This window comes from Sapajus apella, unplaced genomic scaffold, assembly GCF_009761245.1.
Source record: "Sapajus apella isolate SASKATOON/1434 unplaced genomic scaffold, GSC_monkey_1.0 scaffold108, whole genome shotgun sequence".
In the NCBI taxonomy this organism is placed as follows: Eukaryota; Metazoa; Chordata; class Mammalia; order Primates; family Cebidae; genus Sapajus; species Sapajus apella.
In genome coordinates this window covers 1,150,059-1,172,816 of record NW_022437048.1, presented here as the reverse complement: position 1 = coordinate 1,172,816, position 22,758 = coordinate 1,150,059, and the positions used below count along the sequence as shown (strand labels likewise).

The 22,758-nt window shown below is 32.2% G+C and overlaps 1 protein-coding gene across 7 annotated transcripts in view; it reads left to right on the top strand.

The window, feature by feature from the left end:
• EPHA5 (EPH receptor A5) overlaps nt 1-22,758 on the top strand; it is a 353,202-nt gene that overhangs the window by 26,798 nt on the left and 303,646 nt on the right. For all 7 annotated transcript variants that reach the window (XM_032259288.1, XM_032259285.1, XM_032259284.1 and 4 more), the window contains exon 2: nt 414-478. In XM_032259288.1, the coding sequence (XP_032115179.1) occupies nt 414-478 (65 nt within the window). The remainder of the gene's footprint in view (nt 1-413; nt 479-22,758) is intronic.

Here is a 22,758-nt window from a genome sequence, read left to right as displayed (position 1 = left end):
CAGCTTTCCAGAAGAAAATAAAATACATTTAGCTACAATTTTATGGCTGCAGCTTAATCCCCAAACCTAGAGCTTTTTACAAGGCAGCATGAACCTTTCATTTTTGTGGGCTTACTTTTTGTCTTGTTTTTTTTTTTTTCTTTGTTCTATTTTTTAAAACTTGTTTTGCAAGAAAAAAACATTTAGGGTAATGACTTGCTTTCAAATAATTTTGCTGTGATTGTTCTTCAAATGTTTATTTAAAATCACTTCTCTTGCATCAATATATTTTCTTTAAATTATACCATTGTGTTCATCATAATGAACACATAATTTATGTAAACAACATGCAATTTTAATAAGACTATTAAGATAGAGATACAATATTTATGATGTTATATATTTGACTGAGTTTAGTATTCTTTTCTTTTTAGTGAATTTATTGGATTCACGTACTGTCATGGGGGACCTGGGATGGATTGCTTTTCCAAAAAATGGGGTAAGTTTTTATGATAGCTTTTCTAAAACTTAAGCTATGTGCATAAGCATCTTGATACTTGTAACACAGGAACGAAAATGGACTGGATGTATATGTTGTTAAGGGAGGAGGTGGTATGTCTGTATTGGATGGGGTGGAGGGACTTCTAATAACTCTGACCAAAGAAAGAAACACTAGGCAATGGCTTTCAGTGACTGAAGAGTAAATATATTATTTCCTTTCTAAGTATTGTTCCACAAAGAAATATGAAGTTTCTTTCAACATTTATGAAAAGTTCACGTTAAAACAACAAAAAAAACTTTCAGAATTAGCTTATATTAAATCAAATAGTATTTGATTTGCTACTAATATGCTGTCATCCTGGCATATTGCATAGGGAAAAAAATTTAACAGGTTTATGATCAGTGTTGATTCAAAGCTGGGACCAATGTATTTTTTACTTTCTTTATAGAATCAGGGAATAAAAATGCTATAAGAAATTCCTTTAAATGCCATTGAGATAAAAAAGATTCCAAGAAACCATTATAATATACATAATTCTTGTAAATATGCATGTATATATGCAATTCATCTAGAAAATTGTGCACACTAATATTTTTAGAAGATATCTAAGGTTAATTTTAGAGTAGTCAAATTTTATAACAAATTTGGTTATAACAACCTAAATAGTGCAAAATTTTATTTTCAAATTAATGAGCAAACCAGGTGTGCTAATCAGTTCTCTACTAAGAAAATTTTTATGAAAATAACACATAGTATTAACGATTCTAATTCATAATAATTTATATATTAACATCCTCATCTCAGTGGGCTTTTATATTTTTCATCAATTTGGTATTTCTTTTTGGTTTTGAAAAGCTATAAATGCATTTAAGGACATGATATAAAAAAGGAATTTAGTAGATTTTTAAGAGAGTAGAAGATAAAGATAAGGCAAAACAACAACAACAACAACAACAACAAAAACATTGCATTACCCAGGTATAGCCAGGCTCAAGATAATGACATGTATACTTTTAATGTGTTCCTCTTTTATCTTTCTTATACTCTTCCTTCTTCCCTACCTTTCTTCCCTGCACCTCCACACCCTCTTTCTTTCATCTATCATCACCCCATACAGATAAATGGCTGGCTAGCATCAGTCTATGAGAATCTTTACAGATATTTTGTATTCTCCTTTTTCTCACATACCAAAAATAATTCATTGAATAAATATTTTAAGTTTTTTTTCTTTCTGAGAGGATGGCTGATATTTTGTGTTGAAATTAATTTTTTAGAATCCAGAGAAAATATATGATATTCTCTTTGAATTTAGTTTTGTGTTTTTCTGCCCTTTCCACTCAGAAGTTATTGAAATAGTGCTTTGACAGAGTGTATCTGTGAGAGTGTAAGTATGGTGTTGTAGTTGCTGTTGCATCTATAAATTTGAGGAACATTACTCTATTTTATACATGATTTCTATATGAAACACAATTAATTGCTTTTAAAAAACATAATCCTTCTGCATTGGAAATGGGATTTTTCCAATTATTCTAACAACTTCATGCTTTCTTTTTTTCCTATTATTATTATTAATATAGTACTGTATTTGTTTTGTTTTTTAAACAATGAGCATCCTTTACAAAATTCTTATAATTATGTTGAGTAATGTTTCCTTTGACATAGTGTACCCAATGTTAATATTGAAGACAGGGAAGTTAATTTAGATGGGCTTAATCAATGTATATTTGGTTTGAATGTGAGAAATGTGTGTGGGATTCAGGCACTATGTTTTGTCTTACGGCACTCAAAGTCAAAATAAATAAAAAATTGTATTATATTTAAGTGAAATGAATGTTCAAAGTATATACAATGATAGTAAAATATATATACTTTAAAATATTTTTAGTTGGCTGTGGCATTTGTTATTAGATAAGAAACATAATCGTAGGTGAAATATACATCATCAGAATGATGTCCAAAAAATTGTGGAATAATGGCCTACAAATTTTTTTCTCAAAAAAATGCCATAAAAAAACTGGAAAAATATTGTTAGAGTCAATTTTTTATTGGAACTCTGGAATTCAACCAACATCTTGGAGAAATATGTGTAATGTTTATTTAATAAAATTGAATGAATCTTTTAAAAATAGCAAGGTTTTTTTTTTTTTGGCATCTAGATAAAATTTGGGACAAAAAATAGGCTGTACAACCAGAAAACTTAGGCAAAACTGGAAACTGAGATGTCCACATGAATTTTAAAATGCCTCAATAAATTATTTGGAATTTTTAAGGTCATGCACATGTGTAGGGCTGTGTACATGCCAAGATGTATGTATACTCAGGAAAGACCTGAGAAAGACCTAAGGTTTTATCTGTGTACAAGAAGGAAGTGAATGGTAAGGTAGGTCTTTAATTGCTGAGCTGAATATTGAAGGAATGTCCCAACATGCACACACAGACCCTCAACCAAGTTGAGAACACTTACTGGTTTGAGATTAACAAAATATTCCGTCTAAGCAATAGCTGGTATGTAAGCTAATAGAGCAATGACTTCCATGGCTACACATAAGCACTGAAAAATACAGAATTATTTCAGGAAAGTCAGTAAAGAAACAAACATTAACAAACCCTGGAGAGTGGGGTAGAATATGCTAGGTTTGCAGTAACAAAAAACTATGAGAAATGCAAAGAAACAAAAAAGTATTGCTGGTAAAATGAACAGCAGTTATTAGAAATTGTGCTGAAGATGCCCAGATGTTAAAATATGTTGAAATAAGTAAAGGAAAATATATCTAAAGCATAATATAAAGTATAAAAATAATGTATAATTGAATTCAAAATATCAATAAAAAGATAGAACTTCTTATAAAAGAAAAATTGGCATTGAAAAATATAAAAGCAAATGAAGAGTTTACAATAGAGGCTTAACAGCAGATTTGAGCAGAGAGAAGAAAGCACAAGCAGACTTGAAGGTAGGATAACTGACATAATCCAATCTGAGGAACAGAAATAAAAATTAATGAACAGAAATAAACAGAAACTTAGAGATCTGTAGGAAGAACACAGATATAATAAGAGTCCCAAAAGAAGAGAGGCCGAAAGGATCAGAACAAATATTTGAAGAATTAATGGACATAAAATTCCCAAATTTGATGAGGGAACATTAATGCACACATTCAAGAAACTCAACAAACATAAGCAGGATAAAGTCAGAGAGATTCATAACTAGGAACATCATAGTTAAACTCAAAAGCCAAAGAGTGAGAATTTCAAAAGTAGCAAGAGTTCATCCTGTATAAGAGATCCTCAGTGCTTTGTTTTGGTGTGTTGGTGTGTGCGTGCATTTGTGTAGCTGTTGGTCTGCCCTACGATAAAAAATTTAATTTTCCTTCTCTTTTTTCTTCTGGACATATCTAATGGTACTATATTACAGAAAATTTTATGCATATTTGCTGCATTTATTCATTCGACATAAATGTATTGGGCTCCTAGTGTATTTCCTTCAATCTTCTAGGTATTAGGGCTACAGCAGTGTCATAAAACACCCCAAATTCCTCAAATCCTGGACTAAAAGGAAGCATTATGATTTTGAGAATGAGTAATCAAGAAGAACAAGGCTGTAGATAATACATTTTCTTGTCTTGTTATTTCTTTTTATAAATGTGCAAAAGTGTCAGAGAGATAATGGTATTTGATCAAGGCCACTTAAGTAGTTTGCAACACACCTGGGAAGGGCATGTATTCTGTATTTGGCACATGCAGTGTCATATCGCTCTTTCTAATTATATCTTGCCATGAAAAAAATATATACTTTTAGTACATAAATATATACCAACATTTAGTACTAATAATGACAATGTGCAAAAGGACACTTAGTATTCTGTTTGTAAATGAAAAAAATAAGGTTCGGTATGGGTAAGTGACTTGCTCAAGGTTATGCAGTTACTTGGAGACTGAGCCTATTTCAAGCCCAGGTCTTCCGGGATCCTGATTATTTAAAACCAGAGATGAGCTACTGTAAATGGTTAGGTCTTCAGAGACATGACCAGGTTCTGGCAGATACTCAGACTTTTAGTTTATACATAGAGGTTTAGGTGCTAAAGAAGAAATTCATCTCAAAGAGAAGTTTTAAAAGGTCCAGAGTGGGTTGCATTCTATTCAATGTTAGATCATAAATGTTGAAACAACATATAGAACATACCTACTCAAATTTCTGCAAGGTCTTACCTTCTCACTGAGTGTCAAATGTGAGGTAGCAAATTCCAAATCTGAACCTTAGAGAAAGATAAAGAAAACCTTTGAGAACATAAAAGTCTTTCTTAACAGGTAAAAGTTTTGTTTTATATAAATCTCATTTTAATTAAAATTATGAAAGCATTTAGAATCAATTTTAAAATTTTATAGAAATATATTTATCTCAATTTTCTAATCAAATTGTTTGGTGGAATAATAGTAAATCCAATAGACTCTTTGTAAAATAAATATTTTCTCACTTAAAGCTTTCCTCACTCTTTTCTGCCCTTAAACTATTCATAGCTTCACTAGGCTATATGTACGCAACATAAAAATATATTTTGTTTTGCTTCCTTCTAATTACAGTAGAGTTGTTTCAGTCACCCTCTGGAACATTTTATATTGATTAATTTGTATAGTCTAAGCCTGCATGTGAACATAATCATTCCCTGGAAATTTTTATCAAGTGCTTTTAAGGCATATTCTTGTGAGAATAAAATTAATGGTTCAGTGTTTGCTTAGAACAATTTGTGATCTCATGTATTAGAAATTCCACTATTGCTCTTTTTTTCCATAAGCTATTATTATGTATGATCACAAGATATGCCTGCCTCCTTTGCTTTGGTGGAACCAGCCTTCTTCCTACTGAGTTGTCTGTGCTTCCTCTGGCACATAATGGGAAAACCTCACATTCCCCTGAGCATCACCATGCAGTTGTATTGCAAATTCTACTTTGATTTTTGCTCTATTTTCTTCTTCCAGTCAAATATAGTATATAAACATTATTTTAATTTTTTTCCAATGCTGATCTTCAGCACTTTTAGGATCATTTATAATCATTTATTCATTTGAAGATTTCAGATTATTGACTATATATTTGTACTAAAATGGAAACAAAGTAACCTGTTCTCTGCCTGGAGGAGCAAGAGAAAGGAATAACCCTACACTGTAGATACTTCAAAACAGAAGTTTATGGCTTTTCTTGTTTTATTGTCACTTTGTTCTATTATTTCTTTGAGACTGGGAACCTTAGTGCTTACTTTTGAAGCTGGAAATAACTCAGGTTTAGATTACTCAAAATGGACTGTGAATACATTGTTAGCGCTTTATGTGTTTCTCCTCAATCAAGAAAAACTTAAGCTGGATTTTCCATTCTGGTACTCAGATTTCGACAATAGTATGTGTGTGAGTGCATGTGTGTGTGCGTGCGTGCATGTGTGTGCGTGTGTGTGTGTGTTATATGTATGACTCCTTGTCCCTCAAACTAAAGGCAAGAGTGAGGAGAGGTATTTGAACTCTGCTATTCTCATATTTTGTAGAGGATCACAGTGAATTTTGCCAGAACCTTATTTTGGTTTTGCTTCCTACTGAAAGAGAAGAAAAATAATGACTAGCACAGAAGCCCACACTGAGCACAAAGAGGCTAATAAAGATTAAAGTAATGCTGAAGTGAGTAAAAAAGAGCACATTAGTGGATATTGAAAAGCTTTTTATTTCAGCAGTGATAGAACAGAATTCTAAAGGGAATGGATATTATAATATATAATGCAAATGCCAATGTAATGAAGAACAAGCCTGATTCAAAGTAGCTTTGCATTTATTATTTTTTAGAAAAATAAAAAGCATGCCCCATCTGTAAAATAATTAAGATAAATAATTTATAGAATTTAAGATAGTCATTGAGCATACACTGAAGTATACAAGACAAAAAGTTTTGCATTTAGATTCCTCATATGGAAACTTAGCAATTATGAATAAAGTTCCTAAAAATGTCCAGCTCTTGCTTCTGTATATAAGACAAATGTTGTATTGAGTCTTTGATATATGCAAATACTTAAAATGAATTGATAATAGTCATAGCATATTCCTGCATAGTACGATTGAGATATACACGCATTATTTGTTCATTAGGTTCATTAGGTATCCCTGTGTTCATTCTGGTTATATATTTAAAATAAATACAAACTAATACCAATATTTTCTTGTTTAGAAGTTCCTAAAGCATTTTTCCTAATTAATAGAGAAACTAATAAATTGGAAAATGAATTTCATCCATAATATCCTCTTATTAATATCTTTTTAACCCAATTGTAATTGGCTAGCTAAATGTCCTATCCTTTAGATTTGACTTAAGTTTTACTTCCTCAAGAAATTATGGCATCCAGACAAACTCTGTTCCTCTTTGTTAGTAGTTCATGTGGTGAAATCCATCTCTTCTCCCCTCCATCCCAACCTCCATCTAATATTTTTACTCCAGATTATATGTACATATACAGCTATGTTATCCATACTTACCATTTTGTCTAGGTTTGTATCCAACGGTTAATTATTCTGATTTTTTTCTTCTTCAGATTGCTTTTTCCACTTGCTTGTAAAACAGGCAGGGAGGAGTTTCAGATCATTGAGAAAGTCATATACAAGTTATTGTTACCTCTCCTATGACAAGAGTTAACTACTAACTTGTACCAAATGGCTATTTCCCAGTATAACTTCCACGATTTTATATTGAATCCAAATATTTTCATTTTCCCCATTATGTATAGGGGGATATATAGGTCTCTAAGTGGTTCTCTGCCAAATGATATAGCCCATACAAAACTTGGACCTAAAATTATTTTTCTTTTGAAAAAAAAAATCTGCTGACATTGATATTTGCGCCAGTTTCTGTATGTGAATATAATGATTTTTGTTTTGTTTTGTTTTTTACTTCCATCTTCCCATTCATTAATGAAAATGTCAAATAAAACTAGTCCTTGCAGAGTTCCCTGGGGTCCAACCACCAGGTATTTTTCCAAGTGGTTTGATTGCTGTTTATCATGATCCTCTTTTTTTTTTCCACCATCCTTCAGCTGTTTTCAATTCCTGTGACCGTGCTCCCATACAAATCAATTTGAATTAATTTTGCAAGCAAATGCTTTATGGTTCTGAGTACATAATCTCCCTCTCCCACAGAGAAAAAATATACTGTAATCATTCTGCATTCCTGTTGATTATTTCCATTAAAGGCAGCAGGGGAAGAGAGACTCCTCTTGCGTTTGAAGTTTTTGCTGTTCATTGCCTTATTCTCTCTCCCACTACCCCCAACCCTGTTCTCTCTCTCTCTTTCTTTCCCTGTCTTCCTCTCTCCCTCTCTTTATTGTGTTGTTTAGCACTTGCAGTAATACAGAAATTATGGTCCAAACTGCTCAACCTGAAATTCTGGTCCTTTGGAGCCTAGCCATTGCTGTCTTTGTGATTCTATATCTCCCAATACTTTCCCTCTAATGAGCTGATTTCTTTCATCTTAACTCTACAAATGATTCATATAAATTTCTACCTCTGGTGATTTCCACAAATTACTTGAAATACTTCTTACTCTCCATGAAATCCATCTTAATGCTAATCCTTTTTTCAAGGTAGAGCTCAAGTTATACCACATGAAACCTCTCATTACCACAGAGAAGTGTGGATACTGTTCTTTGGATGAATTAATATAGCAATTATTGTATATTTAACACACTGGAAATTAGATATTTATAGTGTTACCGGTTGTGTGAATACTGTAAGCTGCTCTACTGTAAATAACTTTTTTTTGTCTTCACCTCTACCACATCACTCTATGCCTCAAATATAAATTCCCATTACCTATGTCAGTTACTGATTGATAAATAATCAGGTATTTAAATTTTTAGGAAGTAGTGATTGTTTGGAACCAAAAGGCTAAATCTTTTTTGCTAAAAATTGAATAGTGAAACAAAGATAGCAACATTTGGATTTAGGGGCTTCTATTTATATTTTATTGTACAAAGCTGAGCCAATAATACTTTCTTGATTATAAAGCTTATTTTTACTAAAAGTGCCTGTGCCAAGCACTGAGATTATAGTGGTAAACAGGAGTCAGTTTCTGCCCTCAAGTATTAGGAAAGCATCAGTTTGAATGATGTCTCCTAGAACTGTGAAATATACAACCTAGACAAACATAAACACAACACTGGGGCCACATCTCCATTGAGTTTGATTCAAATTACTCATGTATATAAATATTTGTGTCCTTAATGCCAGTATAGTTAACACAGAGGTCTTGAAGTCAGTTAATCTGGATTCCAGATATGGCTCCATTCCTTACTACCTCATGTGTAGCAAGTTAGTTAATCTCTCTGTTTTCTCATCTATAAATTAGGTATAATACTACCTACTGCACAAGATTGGTATAAGGATTAGAATTAATCAATGAGGCAGTGTTTAGCACAATACCTGACCCATAATAAGCACGCAGTGTGTGTGATGTTGTCCTTATTCTTGTTCCTGGTTTCTGTTTTGGTTTTTGTTCTTGTTTTGGTTTTTAGCAAATGATAGGTAGTGGTTGTGATAGATTTCTAAGGTAATTATGTTTTGATCATTCAAAACTATATTTTGGTTAAACTTTTAGTTAAACTATATTTTAGTTAAAACTTAAAGATGGAAAATATATTCACTCATTTAAAAAATCTAGATAATTTATTAATAAAGCTTTGAGTAGTTTTACCAAAAGTCACTCTGGCAGTTTACTTGATAGCATGTGTATAAAGCTTCCTAGAAAAAAATTGTTTTTCACCGATATGAACAATTCAGTTTCACAAATTAAACAGAAATGTACACTAATTATAGCAAGAAGGGAAAATGCACAGTGAAGGCAGGGAATGTTTATCAAAAGCAGACAAAAGATTGTAATTTTTTAGATTATATGATGATAGACTTATACAAATCTATGAAAACACTCTTTGAAAACCTTTTTGTATGCCTCATTTTACCCTCACCAAGAGCAGGGGTACAATGATGGGCATGCATTCAATAATAAAATTGATCTTCAAAAAACGTAAGTGTTGTTCCGCTTTTTCTCTTATGAAGTCAGGATAAGGAGAAAGTATTTCATCCAAAAAAATTATTATTAAGATAAAACATTTTCTTACAGGGATAGTTTCTAGGAAATATTCTAACCTTATGAGTTATGCATACAACTAAAGCTGATTTAGTTATTTCTTATTCTGTTAGTCAAAAGTCAGTTGGCTTCATTTAATGTAAAATGACCAGCTAGGCCGGGGTTGCTTTCTCTTTCTGGTTCCCGCTTCTGACTGTTGTCAGTCATGAATCTGTACAGGTCTGCAGCAACCTCAATTCTTGCCTCCCTAGAAAAAAGAATTTGAGGCAGCGTAAGGCAGAAGGAGAATCTGAGGCAAGTTTTAGAGCAGGAGTGGAAGTTTATTAAAAAGCTTTAGAGCAGGAGTGAAAGGAAATAAGCTACATGTGGAACAGGGCCAGACGGGCAGCTTGGGAGATCGCTGAGAGAGTGCACTGATGACTTTTGACTTGGGGTTTCATATTATATGTGGATATACTTCCAGGTCTTGAATCCCCTCTCCCCTGATTCTTCCCTTGAAGTGGGCTGTCCACATGTACTGGTCTGCCAGCACTAGGGGTCGCACACACAGTGTGTTTACTGGAGTTGTACATATGCTCAGTTGAGACGTTCTTGCCTTCCCAGTGGAATATCCCTCCAAGACCATACACCAGTTAAACTCTGCCATTTTGCCTCTTAATGAACATGCTTGAGCCAAGTTGCCCAACTCCTGAGCCTTCATAGGGAAGCTGCTGATCACCAGTTTCAGGTATTTTCCCTCTATTGAGAGACTGCCTTTCCCTGGCACTAGCTGTGACCAATTATTATTTTAGAGAGGGTATAAAAGTACTCCTGCCACCATTCCTTCTCCTTGGCCACTTTTTCCTTGCGTCTCCCTCCTGCATGCTGCTTTATTTGCTTCTCCCTCCCCCACCACCTCATGGTATGAGTTATTTAAGAGTGAAAGGGACAAACTAGTAGGTTTGTCAAGTTTAATATAAAGCACTGCTGTAACTTGGTTGGTAAACTGGAAGATAAGTTCTAACTGCCAATTCTCCTATGTCGGTTAATTGGTGTCTTCCCCCTTATTTGTCCTCTGCCCTAAAACTTGTCCCACATTCCTTCATTCACTGTTTTACATCTATGTTCTGCTTTTCCTCTTCTCTTTGTTCCCTTCCTGTGTATCCATTGAGTTTATGAAATGGAAGAGTGAACTGCATGCACTAGCGTTTGGAGGGTGTTGCACTCTGTCTTTCGGATTAGGTGTATAGCCTATGCACTTTCCTAGAATGGATCTCTTAACCTAAATTTGAGTAGTCTCCATTTTGGCAACTCCTCAAGCAGTTTGGTAGCCCAGTACAGGTTGTACATGACCATTGGTACTGGGTCATTTGGTCAGTTGGTACCTGACCATTACCTGATGGTTGCCTGATGTGTGTGTGTGTGTGTGTGTGTTTGTGTAAGGGGGAGGCTTCTCCTGCTCTGCTCGTGTTGACAAGCTGCCTACAGTAACTGACCAGTTTTTTTCATATTTCTGTGCAGACCAGATACCAGATTTATTTGCTTTACTTTGCACGTGCCATTTCTACAATTCCAGACTTGCCCTCTTATATTAAAGTGACTAGCTCACATTGACTAGAAATGTTCCAAATTCCACATTGAAATATTGTGATGGGTTCCACTTGGTTCACATGTGCATCACTGATGCAAATAGCTCTAGCTGGGTTGGGGGAAGAGAATGGAATCATGTATTATACATGTTGCTGTAGATGTTGGTAGCCATCACTACAGTTAAGGAGAGCAGCTTTAGAAAAAAAAAAAAATCAAAAAAACTATCTAGGATTCATCTCAATTAGTGCCCCTTAGGAATTCTGATGAAGAAGTATTTCCATAAGTATGAAATTGACTAAGTTATAAAAACAGTTACCAATATGAAATATTTTCCTCCCAAAATTTGTAGAAAAATGAGTTATTACAGTATATAATGTCCATTATATTTCTAAAGCCTGATCACCAAATGCATACAAATTTTACCCCACTATTTGTATATTTGGGACTTTGTTGTAGTCATTGATTGTATGTCTTTTAGTTATCATTCTTTTCCGTAACACAAATACCTCTGTTCCTCTATGCTACTTCGACTGTATAATAATCTTACAGTCCTGTCTCTATCCAGTTATTATGAGTAGGCCAAAAACTAATAACATCCTATTAGCTCATTGTTTCCTTAGAGCCTAAGAAAATCACCCTTGTGATTGCTGACCTGGTTCTGAAAGTCCCTATGCTGCATCTAACATTGGCTCTAGCTTAGAAGCACGTTGTAGATATGAAAATACAGAAACAAAAGAGGAAGGCAACCTTTACTGTCTGTTTACGTTGCTTCTCCTATGTGGAATCTCTTTATGCTATTTTAACACTTCCAAAATGTTGTTATAAATATTTAATGACATATTTTATGAATCTGAACTGATTGAGCAAATATATTCCAATTCATCTTATTTCTTAGCATTTTATCTAGAACACAGATAATGGAAATGGTGTGCATATACTTTATGAACATTGAACTTAATCCTTTATATATATTCTATGCTACAATATATATATCAGGACAGGACAGCTGCCAGGGCTGTTAGAAAAAAAATTTAAGAGAGTTTTGTATATTGGGCATGCATGGACTTTGGTTGATTATAACATGCAAATGTGTGATAAGCCAATGAAATCACACAGGCTCTGCTGTGATTATGAATTATTCAAATAATTCAAGATTATTCACAAATACTTCCAATCTGCACGATGAAAGGCATAACCATGAGTATAGTCCTGAAATATAGTAACTTCATTAAACAAACTTCTCTGGTTTACTGTTTGCTTTATTATGATGCTAGATTGAATAATAAAATTTTTAAAGGTAAGTAGTAATAGTGACTGTATGCTGTATTTATCCCTTCTTATAACTTTTATTTTTTTACATCCTTAAAATATATAGACTAATGTTATTATGATCAGAATAACATATATAATCTCAAGGTTAATATCAGGGAACTTAATGTTGCAAAAGTGATATTAGTATGCCATTTTCCTGGAAGGCTAAATATATCTATCATGTCATCAGATATTGAGAGTTCTTTCTGGATAACCAATCATCAGTAATATTCTTGGTAGCATTATTCGTATATTGAAGTTCATTCCTAATATTTACATATATTGCATTGTTCTTTGAAAGTAGAAATGGGAATGAAAATACAATATCATATAACCAGTCAGTAAAATATTAAAATGAATATTCCCTTGTATAGACTCCCCACATTTTCAGATGAAAGATTTATGACATAGCTGTGAAAAATAATAAACTATGGGATTTTATAGTTGGGATTCTTCATATTATTAGCCACATATGGTCAGTATGTTCCAATGTACTTTAAAGATGTGCATTTTTAAATGAATTCAGGTATTATAAAATTAGGAAAACCACATCATAAAAATAGCAACAGTAACAGGAGCAAACAATGCTGACAACTTGAGTCCATTTTGAGTTAAATTTGTGATTTATTTTAAACATGAATTACCTCAGTTTACTCATCTATTAAAAAAGAATAGTGAATAATTTTTAAGATTCTTTTCAATACACAAAGTTTATACATTTATTTATTTATTTATTTATTTATTGCATTTTAGGTTTTGGGGTACATGTGAAGAACATGCAAGATTGTGGCATAGGTACACACATGGCAGTGTGATTTGCTGCCTTCCTCCCCATCACCTATATCTGGAATTTCTCCCCATGCTATCTCTCCCCAGCTCCGCACTCCCCGCTGTCCCTCCCCTATTTCCCCCCGACAGACCCCAGTGTGTGATGCTCCCCTCCAATATACTGGACAGGGAAAATGTGGCACATACACACCATGGAATACTATGCAGCCATAAAAAATGATCAGTTTGTGTCCTTTGTAGGGACATGGATGAACCTGGAAACCATCATTCTCAACAAACTGACACAAGAACAGAAAATCAAATATCGCATGTTCTCACTCATAGCTGGGTGTTGAACAGTGAGAATACATATACTTTTATTTTTTTGACTTTGATTTTAAATCTGACATGATGACCATGTTCTATATAACATGTATGAAGGCATTAACACTAGAATTAGTTCATAGTTAGACTTTGTGTAAATCTACTTAATAAATTACTTCTATAGTCCTAATCGGGTTGGTAAAGTTGAAGAACTGAAGTGTGTGTTTGGTGAAGTTTGAGAATGTAGGTGCCACTTTGCTAATTTTTATTTTTCTAAAGGAGTAACAAGGCATAATATGGTCAGTCACAGAAATGGCAATGCTATCATTAGATATCTCTGTCTTTTTCATTCTCTCTCCTGCTCAAACCTACACATTCCATCAAGTGCATATGCATTTACAAAATGAGACAAACATTACAGTTTGAATAACTGAAGAGGGCTGAAGATACTGAGTTGATACCCAATATTTTCCAAAGTGATGCTTTATTAAAGATGATCAGAAACAGAAAATAAATGTGTTAAGCCAAAGGGGTTCTATACTCAAGTTAAGTTTGGAAAATATAAAATTAAATGGTATTAAACAGATTTCTCTACTTGCAGCATTCTACCAAACCTTTAATATATTAATGGGCATTTAGGTTTTTCAAATTATCTGATCAGGAAACATTTACCTAGTATAATTATGAACTTCTTCATGAAAAATGTCTAGCAGAATGCAGTTTAGGAAACATTTTAATTAAAATGAGCTGGTTCTCCATTTAAAACCTATCTGAATGCAGTGATATACAGAAATAAGTATAAAAAGAAATTTTTCTCTTTATCATAATGACATACGAGCACTGCCTAAGAATTGCTTTTTTATATATATGTGGAAATTTTGTCTAAGGCACAATAATAAGTAGGTAACCCGCACTGTATATTATAACTTATACGTGGTGTTTGGTATGTTGGATATCCAGATCAGGAATGTTCCACATTCATATTACAGAGACACAGTGGCCTAGCCTTGCAAGCTGTAGGTTGAAAGGATTTCAGGCCTACGTTTTGCAAGGGGGTTAGTGAAATAAATTCCCTTTTAATTTCATAAATGAGAAAATAAATAATGCATTTAGTTGATATTTTAACTATACATTTATATAATCTTAACTATTGCTCTACAGTAGAAAAGAGAAGGCAGCTGTGTGAAACCTCACAGAAAGTTATACTGAACAAATGTCTTCTAAAAAATGTCTTTCCCTTAAATCTACTACATCACATATAAGCACATAGATAGTCTACACAGAGCTTTGATTTGAAATTATACATAATGGCATATAACCTTGAAATCATGATTTTGAACTTAATTTCTTGATATAGTTGTATATTCACCCCTTCATTCATCCAACAAATATTTATTGAATAAAACATGTGACAGAAGTATGCTTACATTTAGGATTAAAAGTTACAAGAAATGTTCATTGACTTTTTAAAAAAGAAGTTCTACAACTGAGATTATATTATTATGCAATTAAATACATAAAACAGTACAAATCTCATAAAGATTTATAACAAAATGAAATTTAAACTGTGAATTTAAATTAGTGATACCTAATTATTTGATCATAACAATGAAAATAGCTAATAGCGATATTGTTTATAGACTCTGGAAAACATAGTAAGCAATTCTTACTTTCTGTGATGTGTTAAGCTTCCATTACCGTATTTATAAAACTCGAAAGTTCAAAAGCATTTTTTTGTGATTTCACTAAATTAGTACATTCTGTTCTTTCGTTTGTGATAAATGTAAATATCAAGACATGTTTTATATAATGCTTCTTTTCTAAATATAAATTTGTTATTCAAAGTGACTTAGCTATATGTTATATTCAATTAACATTTTTTAAAAGTGTGTTCTTTAAATAAATGTTAAAATGACTGCAAAAACACCTGCTTGCTGTGATATGGAAATTGGTTGTGTTAGCTGAATGATGCCAAAATTTGCTTTATTTGTTTTAAATTGTAAGTTGAATCAATTAGTATTATACTGTGGACTATTTCTTATCATAAATACAACCACAGTGACAAGAAGATTTTTAAGTTTAGGTCATTTTCACCGTGTTCTTCTTTTGTGAATTAGGTCAAGTAGGTCAGTTACTACAAGTTTTTAGAAATGATATTGACTTCATAGGAGAACTGAGAGAAAAATATTAAAAACTTAAATATTTGGTGTCTTATTCTTGAATGTGCTAGCTGGCATTAGTTGATGACTGGAGAAGTTGACAGTTTCCTCCTGTATTACATATTGTATGATTGTATCTGCACATGAAAAGAAGTACATACATAAGATGCAGAAACCTTTTTTAGACATGTGTTTTCTGTATACCCATGTAAAAAGAACAAGTAATAATTTCATATTTTTTCACATGATAAACTAGCAGTTTAAAAAAATAGATCTGTGAGGCAGAGTAATTCTCTTCACTTGGCTTGCTCTTCTATTATCTCAGTCTATTAATCCATTCAATAGATTTGTTCTACAACATAGCTCTCTCTATTTTTTATATTAAATAGTTTATGTTCTATAAAGTTTAATATGTTCTATCATATGAGATAACCTAAAATTTCTAGTATTCCCTAATTACCTAAATCTTAAATATCATTAGTACTATATTTAATAATTGTGTAGTAGACACTGAAATCTGAGGTGGTCATTTTGTCTATGCCAATGACAATTTTTTATAAAGCAGTTATTTTTGTATTTTTAAAACATTTATCTTTTTAACAATAGCAGTCATTTTTATTTTGCGATGTCACATATGCTGTTTTAAGCACATTTGTCCCTTAAACATTTCATGTGTTAGGCACAATGATTGTATCCATTTTATTGGTAAGAAAGCTGAGCTGTAGATAAACGACTTGTACACAATAATTGAGCTTGAAACTGAAGCTGAGAATAGAATCCTAACAGTTTGGCTCCTGGATGAACATGAAAGTGTCTTTGCTTACATTACGGAATTCACCTTTCTAGTAACCAGGTAGAATTTGGGATAACAAATCCAATAGAGCATTTTGTAACATTCAGTCAGAGAACTGAGGAAATGAAATAAAGCAGTTTTTATTTAAATGACATTTGTGTTTATTGAATTTGGAGATTCCTTTACTTATGAATGATTTTCAATAGTTGGTACTCTAAAAAGCCTTAAATTTATTAAAATATCTTTAAAGTTATAACAATGGGATTTATATGTAATAATTTCAAAAGAAAATTCACCCTTTAGTAACAGTAAATAAAAATTCTTGCCCCTGTCTGTAGGCAGCATGTTGCACATCCATCAGTGTGAGGCAGCCACAGTCTGAAAGTGAATTTGTGAATTGCTAATAGGAAAGATACTGAATAATAACAAGTATGCCTAAAAGTATTAAATTTTAAATTTTGAAGTGTCACAGAAACTATTTTTGTATTTAAAATAATTCATAAAATTGTTATTAAATCTCATGATTATCTTATCCTCTCTAACATTTCCTGAAGCATAATAATTCTTTCATTTTACTATTACCTTTATTATCATAAATCTCTAAATATAAGTAAGTCTAGGTTTTTCCATCAAGATTTTATTTTCCTATTCTCTGATCTGCACCGTAATTGGTAATAGTGGAATGTGAAGTTAGCTATTAGATCATGAATTTTATATTAGTTTTTTGTCCATCATTCATTTCTGATTATACAAATATAAACATTTTTAGCATTTTATGGAATTTTGCTTGGCATAGTATCTGTGCAGTGGCTTTTCTGAATATGCCTAGAATTCTAAAACTCTGAAGGCTCCTGCTTCATATATCCATCTTGCAATGCTGTAAGAGAGAATTATATCTCTTCATAGCACTTATCACCAACCTGATGCTATTATATGTTATATTATATTCCCATATATTATATGCTTCTTATGATAGTATATTAGGTAAAATATGTGAAGAGCACTATTTTCTTCCTTTTGCAATAGTGTGTCTCCATAGTATAGTGAGTAATCAGTATAATTGTTGAATGAAAGAACAATCAAATGGTTGTGAGGTTGAGGTTGAAAGAAAAATTTTCCCTCATTTACAGGAATTTGGGTTCAGGTTTCTGAGACTGTTGCAAAAGAGTTGTATGCATCAGACACCCGCAATTATAATTTTTAATGTGGTCTCCATAGTAACCATATTAGATATATGAACTATATATTGTATATGTTGATAACATTTTATGAGATTTATGGTCTACTAACCCATCTTTTCTTAAGAAAAGTGGTATTTTTTTGGTGGTGACATGATTTTCAAGTTTCAAATAGGTTATTCACAAGTAATGTGGGACTGCTAACTTTTCATAAACTACTTAAAACCATGTTATCCAAATCAGTTGATAAAAATTGTTATATAATGACTATATGCTCTTAAAGTTGAATGTTAATACCCTGGTTTAACAGTTCTCAGGCTTGCTGAGTCTCCTTATGACATACCAGCTACTCTGCTCTTATTAATAATTAAAGTTAAGTGAGCTTGAGGTTTAAATACACTTCACACACTTTACCTTGGAAGCCAGACCATGTCCCTTCTAGGAGACAGAATTTCTTTCTTTTTTTTCCACAGGTAACGCCCAACAAGATCACAGAGATTAATGCTAGTCATCAACCATTGATTTAAAAACAAAATTCAAATGGTACACTAAATAAGAATCAATAAACCATGTATTATCACCACTATGTCATTACAAATAGAATTCTAATAGCAAAAAATAAGCATATATTTTCCAACTAAGGAACAAGCCATTAAATTGAACAAATTTTGTTTTGTGAAATACTACCTTTTTTTTTTTTTTTTTTTTTTAGTTTTTAAAGAATTAGTGAAGACATAGTCATGATCTGTTGGCTAACATTTGGGAATTACATTACATTTTATGTTCATTTCAAGACAAGAACACTTCAATTGTTTTCTAGGATTTTTTTTTCAGATCTGCCATGTTTCCTGTGCCTTGAATATACTTTGGTAAACTCATCTAGTGTCATATATGAAATAAACTGAAGTGTAACTGTTTTTCAAGAGAAGCTTTTATAGTGCAACAAGTTTACCATTATTTCTATCTCAGTGTATCTATCCAGACACTATTTGGTAGATTTAATAAAAAACTGTAATAAGTTTGAAGTTGAGTTTGGAAGAGTACACCAAATCAAATACTGTTTAGAGTTGATTCTGAACAAAAGAAAGTTACTTTTCTAGAAAATAAAGTAAGCTGAACAGAGAATATAATTACACAGGACTAACGTAAGGATGCCCAGAGCAAGTTGGGCCTGATTAAATATACTTAATCTTAAGACACTCTTCAAAGGTTTAATCATATTCCTTAAACTTCAACAAAATAGAATCTAAGTGAAAATTTACTCAGATAATTTAATGTAATGTAGCCCCTCTTTTGAACTCAGAGTGCAGATCTCAACGTTCATCCCAAATGCACTTACCCTTTGTTTTCAGAAATCCCTTAACACACTCAGCAACACATTCACATACAGACACACAGACACAGGTAGGCATGCAAACATATCCAACCTAGTATTAGATACCAAGAAGATTCCCAGGATTAAATCTGAAAACATGCCCGAACCGCTAATGCATACAGCACATGCTAGAACTCAGTGGAAAAGTTTTCTGAAAATAACCCAACATTTTTACTCATGTTCTAGTCCCTGGGTACCTGACTATATTCCTGGTTCTGTATGTTAATGTTTTTCCTGGTTAGTTATTTCTGAACACACCTTACTTTGATTTTGGTGCCTTCATTTATTTGTTCCACAAAACATTTTTATAAGCATGTTTTGTACCCTATACATTGTAAATGGAGAGATGAAAGACAAACTTTCTGCTGCTAATCAGGCTGTAATATTAATTCATAAAAATTATTGAACTTACTATTATATACTATTACATTTACTATAATATTAATTCATAAAAATTATACGTACTTACTATGTGCTAATGACTGTTTGGTATTGGAGAACCAAATATTGGTATCTTATCATCTCCATTCTCAAAAGGATTGTAGTCTAGTTATAGCCACTTTGCTAGTACATTTGTTGGCTCCGTCCCACTTCTGGCCACAGTGACATATGCTGCTTCTGGGTCTATGTATTCTCCAGGTTGGTGCGGATTGTCAAAACAGGGATATGTAAAGAATGAGGCAATTTGTGTAAATAAGTGATGCTTCTTTTATTTCTTTTATTTCATCTTTTATTTCATCTTATTTTGTTTAATCGTGCTAAGCATCTGCAGTATTCATTATTCAAACTAGGTTTTATCCTTATTAAGGGGAGAATCATTTTCCCAAGACCATATCTGAGGTTAACAATTACTCAGTTTCTTTTTTCTAATGAATTTCAGTGTATTATGGAAAAAAAAATGGTGACTTGGTCCACAGAGATACATATAAATGTCTGATTATAAACTTGGAAGTATTGAAGCATGAATCTCTTCATGTTCAGTCCTCACTTGCTTTTCCTCCTATCTCTGAGAAGAAAGGACATACCTCTTGCAGTTTTCCACTTTTTCCCACATACGGAAAAAGCACATTTGAAATTTATGCAAATCCATTATCTGATTCTTCAAGTTACTGGATGTTTTCTGAATATATTTCTTTCCATTTTCTTTGTTCCAGAAAATGTTAATTTCTTTTCTGTTTTAGCATATGCTTAATGAAACAAAACCTCAGCCAAGACCATGATCTACCATTAATTCGCAATCATAAATACATAACCTATCAAGAACTGAAATATCATTTTGGACTTCTATAACGTTTTCTTCATGCAGATAGTTTTAGTGAATTTCTGTTCAAAGAGCTTGAAAAGAAGAATCAACTCAACAAATATTCACTGACAGCTCAAATATTTTGCTCCAAATTGTGAATATATATATATATATGTATATTTCCCACTTCTCTCAAATAAATTTTTATTTTGTTTTAAAATTGCTGCAATTCAAATATCTTAAATTCAGTGTACTATATCATCACATTTATTAGATTGGTGTTAAGACATTTTTATAGAAATATGGCTGTTAGACTCATCAAATAGAAACAGTGTACATCACAAGAAGTCAAGAGCCAATATTCTGAAAAAAAGTTGCCAGATCGTATCTCCAAAACTTATTAACTTGCCTAATTTTCTCATCTAAATAATAGTAGCTTCCTCATTGGGCTGTTTTGGTGACAACCTGTGTTAAAACATATACAATGTTTAGGAAAGTCCTAGATATATATTTCATTCTTGATAAATTTCAAACAGTTATTACTACCATACATTATATACATATAAAATTATATAATATACATATATAATTATACTACATATATATATATATATATATATATATACATACACGCACATATTGGGGTCCAAGGATCCCATAGATCTGAAGTGGCTTGGTGTAGATTACAAAGAATCTGCTCTTTAACACACACCAAAGGCGGTGATACCATTGATGATTAAACTAGTGCTTGCAAACCTCTCTTCTAAGTCATTCAAATTGAGCATAGGGAAGGAAAAAAGGGGAAACTTTATGTTATAATCAATTAAAACAAAAAAATGAAGATGCACTGTTATGAATGAAGGTTAGAAAGAAATAAAAGAAAAAAGGGAAAAACAGTAGATTTTACATATTAAAATTGTAAGCTAATTTTTCTGGGTATGTATGTATTTTTATGTAAGTATAACCCCATTAAATTGAATGAGAATTCTGTGCACATAGATACTTAGGAAAATATGGCCTATATATATATTAATGAGACTCACTTGGTATCTCTCTTGCTGAATGTTTAATTCTGTCAGCTTTAAGTTATTTTAGCTGAAGAAGAAAATGAGTTAAGATGGTTTAAAGAGAAAAAAAATATATCAGTCCTTACTCATTTTTCATTTAGTGATACTTTTTTTTAGAACCAAGCTGCATAAATCAAGTTTAACTATTTAATTTCAATATACATATTTTGTAGTTATATATTCCTTAGGGTTACCAATTCTAATTTGAATAAAATTTTATATCCATTATTAAATATGCTGAGGCTCCTCATGTAATGTCTTTCTTTTAAAAAACGTCCATATTTTAAAAAATGCCTAAATATATGTGTATGCACATGTATACATATCTAATATTAGTTTTTGAAAATCTGAAAAATCTTCTCAAATATAACTCATTGTCTGTTAGAGATAGTTTTTCAGTTATATAGTAAATATTAAATTGTTTATTATAGATAAATGCAAATGCCTATGAAGTAATGTGTTATCGATGAGTGTACAAATGCAAACATCCAGCAGAAGAATGTCAATGTAATTAGTTTATTTATTCGTTTTTTTTGTACAGAGTCTCACTTTGTCACCCAGGCTGGAGTGCAGTGGTGTGATCTCTCCCCACTGCACCATCCATCTTCCATGCTGAAGTCATTCTCCTGCCTCGACCTCTCAAGTAGCTGGGATTAAAGGAACCCACTACCACACCTGACTAATTTTTGTATTTTCAGTAGAGATGGGGTTTTACCATTTTGGCCAGGCTGGTCTGGAACTCCTGGCCTCAAAGGATCTGCCTGCCTTGGCCTTTCAAAGTGCTGGGATTACAGGCATGAGCCACAGCACCTGATCCATTTGTTTATGCTGTTATGGCCCTTTCTGTGACTGACTTCTGTGATGAGCACACAGATGTATTTTGTTCATTTATTGGCTCTCTATAGTTATGAATGGAATGTCTCCAATGGGAGCTTAACAAATTATAAATATAATCATCTAATAAATTCAGGTTTATACTTTGTCACCGAATATGAGAAAAACACAAATCAGCATATTTGGGCCATATTCGTATTACTGTAAAAATCGTTGTAGGAATGAACTCTGTCAGCAATAAGGTTGTATGAAGCCATAAAATAACTATTTAGAGGAAGACTGTCAAGAAAAGTGTTTGTGCCTCAATCATCCTATAAAGTGATCAGATCTAAAACATGGCATTAAATTATTGTGAAAACTAATTAATTAAAAGGACACAGATTTTTCAATTAAAGTAGAAATTTAACTATGAATATTGAGACTTGTAAAACTTTTTTTCTTCACTTTAAAAATTCTTTCAATAAGCATATTCTTTGTTACATTTGATAGTAATTAAATTTCTAGTAATTTTCTTTTGATAACATTTACATGTTAAAGGGTTGTCATT